Source organism: Nicotiana sylvestris, chromosome 7 (assembly GCF_000393655.2).
Source record: "Nicotiana sylvestris chromosome 7, ASM39365v2, whole genome shotgun sequence".
In the NCBI taxonomy this organism is placed as follows: domain Eukaryota; kingdom Viridiplantae; phylum Streptophyta; class Magnoliopsida; order Solanales; family Solanaceae; genus Nicotiana; species Nicotiana sylvestris.
In genome coordinates this window covers 20,919,116-20,926,177 of record NC_091063.1, presented here as the reverse complement: position 1 = coordinate 20,926,177, position 7,062 = coordinate 20,919,116, and the positions used below count along the sequence as shown (strand labels likewise).

The window sequence follows — 7,062 nt, the reverse complement described above, 5'->3', positions numbered from 1 at the left end:
TTCCTATCTTGTATGTATATAAGTTTTTCGATGAAAAGAGGGGATTATAATAAGCAAAAGGAATACATCATTTACTCCACTAAAGTTACCTTCCTTTTCTATTCTTACATAATTTATCCCTTCAAAAATTGCTAAGGTCAGGAGTCCAATTCTCCTCCTTTGAAGCTGAAAACGGTGCCATCATTTCATAGGAGCCTACTAATAATGGAGGTGACACTGTACCACACACAGCAGTAATCCCCTGTTAGGTGAAGGTTCAATAACAAAGACCCTTCAAAAAAATAAAAAGATATTTCAGTTTACAAAAGAAACTAACAAAAGAATAATACTATTACAATATCATTTACAACGTTGCTTATGAGTTACAGTATAGAATGAAACAAAAGCGAGCACATAATTGTGTTGTGTATAATGTAGCTTGAATTTTAGCTCCACAGACCAATCAAAGCGTCAAGATGGTCCAAATGAAATGAGCAAAAGCGCACTCTCGTGCAGCTTAGTGATCAGCACAAGCACCTACTATTTGTCCACAATCTCCAATCTTTTTTCAGCATGAGATGGGATCATTCTGAATTACGTTTCCCCTGAAAATTGGGATTTAGTGACATCTCAATCTCTTCAAGAGATCGGCCTTTAGTCTCAACTATAAAATAGTAAGCAAATGCTGCTGCCATCAAAGAAAAAGCACCGAAGCTTCCATAAACTGGAGCAACACCAAATTTCTCAACGAGTTCCAGAAAAAACAAACCCACCAAGAAGTTGCAGACCTGTTCAATCACCATCAACAAGTCCAAATCAGTATAAACATCTTTCACCGAGGGACAATTGCTGCTGAGATAAGAGGCTACACAGAAAAAATAAGAATAGCATTTAACAAGAGGAAAGGGACAAATTACGAATGGCCATAGAAAGCTCAAAAAAATAATAATGTAAAGGGTGTGTCTGAGAAATGCCCTTCTTACTGTTCAACTCCCATTGGCTAGGAAAAGATGCAGGAAAAATGTAAAAATTAAAACTGAGAGAGAGTTCATGCAATCAACTTAATAGGTTGCAGCTAATCAGTTTGAAGCGCAGAAATGACACACATGATCTTGCTACATACCCAATGAACAGAGAAACTAAAGCCCATTATCTTCCCTCGCATCCTGCTGCTGCTGAGCTCTGGTATTATAAGACCAGTTACAGGCCCAGCTCCAACAGCAAAGGTGAAAATATACCTACACCAGAGTGAAATGGTAAAGAGAGAGCACAGGGAAATTCAAGTAGCATTTTCAGAGCATTTTTTGTATGGACGCATACAAGATTGCTCTTTTTTTTTTCAATGAAAAGGTAAAGATGGATGCATACAAGATGGTTCCGACAATTGATAAGTTGTTGCTTATTTCACCTTCCAATGGAAAGCTGATAGCACAGACAATAAGAAACATTGATAAAGCCTGCAAAAGACAGATCCGATAGAAGTGAGTTGACTATTTGAAAAATGACCTCCAAGAATTCTATATTTATTATCCCTTTCTCTGTTATAGAGCCAGGAGGGGGGGTTGGGATTGGGAACCAGAAACATGCCACGGGGGACTATCTTGCAGTCACCTAGCTACTTCCCCCACACATAGCAAGGTTTTGAAGTGTATAATCCTTAAAAGACAAGACGTCTAAGCTACAGAGCGGCTCAAAACATGAGGACAAGCAAGATAAATTCCAAGTCCCTTAAATATTAATCTTAAAAACACTTGATGGATATAGGTCTAAGACGTAACAATAGCAATGAACATTTATGTTATTCACCCCATTCCTTCTTCACCCAAAAGAAAACTTTTACTTAAGGAGAGAAATATTTTTTCCTCACCATTCCAGCATAGCTTCCTACTAGAAGCCTCTGCCTCCCCTGCTTATCCATCAAGTATAAAGCACATAGTGCACCTGCAAAAAGCACACAGTGATAACTAAACATTATCTTGGAACCAAGTGAAATTTAGTAGGTGATGCAAAGTGAGTCTCAAGTCCTTTAGACCCATTAAATACCTGCAAAGTTGGTCAGTCCTACATATAAGCTTGCTAAAGCGCTGCTTGAGATTCCAACATCTTTGAAAGTCAAGGATGAGAAGTAGAGAACTCCATTTATACCAGCGAACTGTTGAAGTACAAACAAGGCACCTCCAATGGTAGCAACTGAAAAAAAAGAATAAAGTTGAAGCCTAATTTGGAGGATTGACATTTGTGTGAAGCGCATGCTCCCACAACATGCATACTATCAGCAGATTATGGCACATATTACACCAAGACGTGTGAGTATCCAGCATGCCATACAGGAAAAATCTTAAGACAACAGATGAAGATATTAACTATAGGCCTTCCACCAAACAAGCAATAAGTAACAAAAAAAATTAAAAACATTTAGTCCTTGGGAAAAAAAAATCAAAGAAGAAGATTATAACTTCCATTGAGTTGGGAAGATGATAGTCCACTTAAATGCCAAAAGTCATCTTTAACAATGTTCAACTTCAAAAGTGGAGGCAGCTGTTAAATTTTGCCAACCAACTCATACAAAGAGAAATCCTGCAAAGCTCCACATATATACTAGCAGAAAATCATAATTCTGTCCTGGTACTATGCAGCTTTACTTTTCAAGCATATTTTCATGATATTCGCATCAAACCCCCGCAGTCTGTAAGAAGCTAAGAGACAATCATCAAAGTCAATCTTAAACATTTTAATCAAACAAAGAGAGAAAATGGTTGCAATGTACGGAGATTTTAGGCACCGGAATGGATCAAATTAGCATAGTGAAGTTAATTTATATACGAAACCTAAACAACCACCATAAACCTAATAAAGGATCATGCATTAACAAACAAACCACCTTCATACAACCTCTAGAGTGTGGTTCCTCTAGGAGTTCCAGCCAACAGCTGTCCAAGTCACTGCCATCATTTTTTATGACGGATCCAAACTCTTCGATAGCTTTATCTACTTCTGATGAACCCCATATGTTTCTGATGACCTTTTTTGCCTCATCAAGTCTCCCAGCCTGCATATATCTCCCATGGCAAGATTAGTGGCAGTCACAGCAACAGGAGTTAATGAAAACATGCAATGAATAAAAATTGCTACCTTACATAGCCAGCGGGGGCTCTCAACAGAAAATTGCATACCAAGAGCAAGAATAAATCCTGGAACACTTGCAATATAGAGCATTGTCCTCCACCTGCCAATGGTTGCATAAAAGTATCAACAGCCAAAGCTTGTTGCATCATATCTTGCCTACTTCTGGTAAGCAACCATTAAAAGGACAAGAAACTACGGGTTGCTTGGTTCGCGGTCTAGTTATGCAAGGACTATATTGTAAGAACTGTTATGTAGGTAAATAACAATGTATTGATTGTTAAAAGGAGACTAGTAATAATACACGGACTGTTGCTGGGGATTGCCTACTTTTAAGTGCAGTTTTGTCTTTAGATTCTCTAATCGACATATTGCTAAATTGATAATACATGTATTCGTACTCCACATTCTATCCCTTATAGTAACATAGATCAAGCACAAGTTATGCTAATATTAGTAACTTACGTAGAGTTTCATACCGGAAACCAAACGTTGAATTAGTTATGCAGAGATTGTGTTACCTTTACGTGGTTTTTATATTGGAAATCAAATGCTCCATATGTTATGCAGAGTTTTATACCAGGATTAATTTTTCTTATCTCAAACCAAATGACCCATAAAAGCATCAGAACATAAAATGAAAGAGGTGAGGAGTATCAACTAGTTCATTGCCAGACAACAGAACAGGTTCTTATTGTCCCCGCATAACATAAGCTAGGATGATTAGAAGCTGGAATCTAAAGTAATAAATTAAACTTCAAAAGCAGAAAGGCAAAGAAAGGCCCTCAAGGATTAAAATTATTTTATAAAGTCTTAAATTCAACATTAAAGCTGGATCTAGATTCTGGTAAAGATATGGATTACCATCACACTTGAAATTTAGGAGTTCTTGCAACATGGCAACATAATCAATTTAAATCGTTTCAACAAAGTTCAGTACACTGACTGCGGTGGAAGGTAGTGGAATAGAAAAAGATAACGACAAGTACTCACCAGTGCGGATCATTTTCTGAGGGAATTGCCAGACAAAGTGATGCAATGATACCAACACATGTACCAATTTGACATAATGACCCCAGGGAGCCCCTATACTGCGTTGGAGCGACCTACAATACAAGCATTTAAGATTATTAGAGAAATAAAATCTCTCTTCAAAGTATCTCTGCATCCCTACAGATATCTGATTGATCGAATAGATATGTATTGTCAAGCAAAAGAATATCCCACAAATACTTCCCCAAAACCAAAGGATCATTCTCAAGAAGCCTTTCCCTCCTTAGTAAAAGATAGCTCATCACTCTCAAAAACAAGAACGGAAAAAACATCACTCACCAAAAATGTTCAAGGACAGTCAGCACAAAACTTGCAAACCAAAATTATCATCTCTCAGCTGCAGCTGTCTTCCAAGATGTTTTAGCATGTCTTATGAGGATGTCTAAAGTTCAATACGTTCCTTCTAGAAATTTTCCCGTTTTCTTCTTCTTTTTCCCCGAAAGGTTAAATTATGAATCATAGATAAGTAAATCTCATCCTTGGATTAACACAAACACGAGTTTTCCAATCTGGGAAGATAAAAGTAGCCAAACCACAAGACTAAGTAGTTTATTCAGATTTTCCCCCTAGTATCTTTTTCAATCAGACTTACCTCTCCATGCACCCCAAAAATAAACAGCAAAAACAAAAGTTAGGATGGATTCTAAAGCATGACTTTTCTTTAAAACTTTTAGAATGCGGACTTAGATAAGGAAATTATAAGTTAAGAGGCATACCTCAGAAATATAAATTGGAACTAATACTGTATTAACACCAATACCAAGGCCAACAAGGAATCTTCCCAAGAGCATTTCTTCAATGGAATGAGCTTGTGCACTGTCAATTGAAGGACATCACACATCAAAATTGGAAATTACTAAAGCACAAGCAAATTATTCTTCTCTTCTTTCCAGTTGTTAGGCGTAGACAAGAAGCCAGAAGATTTAACAAGTGAATGAGAATATAATCCAATTTGCAACTGTCCCACCATCTTAAGTAATGAAAAATCTTTTGGAGAAGGGTGGATGGGGGGCTCATTATCCACCGAATTTCCAATCGAGTGCCACTGGCCCTTGGGGATTTCTCAGTTATAAAATAAAGTACGAAGAATCTTACTACCTATCAGCTCCATTTCACACGAGATCAGTTTGTCCCGAAACTATGCTGACGTTCATAAAAGGAAACTATTTGTCCATATTTTCTACTATGTTTTCACTCATTTGCTAGAGAAAATGTAACATCGGAATACTACTTTCTTTAAGAGGATAAATTCTTGAAAAGCATAACTTTATGTCAATTTTGAGATAAGCCTTTATAAAAGATAAGTTACTTTATCTCAATTCTAAGACCAGCTTCTATTAAATTACAATGAACTTTCTACTCTTACCTCTATCAAGAAGAGAAAATATAGATTGAGAATAAGAGCGCAAACCTTCTTATGATCTTAAATCTGGAATGTTTTGTTTATGTACTTCCTAAACTATTTATACATGTAAATATTTATTCTCAAATGGCATATGAATCAACGTCCAAAATTACCCTAAATTATAGGAACAGTTTTATACTTAGAACTGCATAATTCTTTTGGGGTAAGAGGAGAAAAAATAAAGATAGCAAATATAGCCAAGCAACAAATACCAATATGCATGATCATAAATGGATTACCTTACAATTGCCCCAAGAATAAGTGGTAGTGTGTCAATTTGAAATGTGCGACGATAACCAAGTTTATCAACAAGGGAACCAGAGGCTATGCTTCCTATGAATGCACCAACAATAAATATGCTCACCACAAGTCCTTCAAGAAATGAATTCCCCTCAAACCCAAGCTCTTTCGCTATCGATACAATAGGACCATTCATTACTCTGCATAATATAGCAAAAAATTAAACACTAAAAACAAAAACTAAGAATCATACAAGATACATCTGAAGTCCCCGGACACTAAAGTAAACATAAAGCTTCCATTTTTTAGATTCTAATTCACTATAATAAGTTACAAGTAACAAAAATAAACAGTTGTTCCTTGTAAGGTCAGAGCTAAACAATATTTTTTTCCAATGTGATAACCAAATAATTACCCAATCCATTTCATCATCAACAGAAAATTGGACATAGAAGCAGTCAATAGATTAAGAAGAAAAACTAACAAATAACATAATTACCCAATGTGATAACCAAATAGGAAATTGGACATTGAAGCAGTCAAAACGTGAGGAAAGGCAGGTAACCATCCCAAATCCAATTCATCATCAGCAGCAGCAGCAATAACCTTTTCTTGTAACAACTCATTTTCATCATCTGAAAATAAAAACTGAAATTCAATTTTGAAAAAAGAAAAAGCCAAGTAAAAGACAGAAGAGTGAGCAAAACCTCTATTTTCAGAATTTATTATATCATGGGGTTGCTGTTTGTTAGCAGCAAGAACTTTTATCTCTCTGGAAAGTGAAAAAGAAGTAGAATTGGAATAAGGATACAGTGTATTAATTTTAGGAGAGTTGTAAAAGTAAGGTTTTGGATCGAAACGGGGTGAGTAGAAGCATTGAAAAGGGTGAACTGCTAATGCCCGCTGCATTTGGATGAAGCTTCTCGTTGTTTGCGTTTTTTGACAAAACGAGAAAGTATATTTTGATCAATCATTCTGAAAATATCTCTCGGGTCAGGTGGCACTAGCGGCTTTGGAGCTGCACCGGGAAACCTGAAATTATCCAATTCCACTTATAACCTGTTTTTTGCCAAACGTGCTACTTTTAAGTATTTGGCCTCACTTTTAAAAAAAAAAATGTACTTTTAAATAACGAAAAAGGGTATAATATATCCCTTTATTATAATAAATTATTTAAAGTTGTCCCATTTTATACTATTGGACCATAAAACTTCTTGCCGTCTTACTATCCTAACAAATATTTTCTTAATTAGACGAAGGTG

The 7,062-nt window shown here is 36.1% G+C and overlaps 1 protein-coding gene across 1 annotated transcript; it reads right to left on the bottom strand.

Moving 5' to 3' along the window:
* Positions 1-312: 312 nt before the first annotated feature.
* LOC104220110 (probable plastidic glucose transporter 1) lies at positions 313-6,837 on the bottom strand. The gene is made up of 12 exons (XM_009770920.2): positions 6,508-6,837; positions 6,300-6,435; positions 5,800-6,000; positions 4,872-4,971; positions 4,096-4,208; positions 3,112-3,205; positions 2,872-3,028; positions 2,023-2,169; positions 1,847-1,920; positions 1,348-1,436; positions 1,103-1,217; positions 313-767 (listed from the first exon to the last, which is right to left on the bottom strand). The coding sequence occupies exons 1-12, from the start codon at positions 6,707-6,709 to the stop codon at positions 564-566; spliced, it is 1,632 nt and encodes a 543-aa protein (XP_009769222.1). The 5' UTR covers positions 6,710-6,837; the 3' UTR covers positions 313-563.
* Between the last annotated feature and the right edge of the window lie 225 nt (positions 6,838-7,062).

Bases quoted from the DNA above. Each gene is read 5' to 3' on its own strand.
- LOC104220110 (XM_009770920.2), bottom strand. From the start codon at position 6,709: ATGCAGCGGGCATTAGCAGTTCACCCTTTTCAATGCTTCTACTCACCC. The intron at 3,029-3,111 runs GTAGCAATTTTT...AGATATATGCAG, and splicing joins GCCCCCGCTGGCTATGTAAG to GCTGGGAGACTTGATGAGGC. The intron at 768-1,102 runs GTATGTAGCAAG...GTGATTGAACAG, and splicing joins TTAGTTTCTCTGTTCATTGG to GTCTGCAACTTCTTGGTGGG.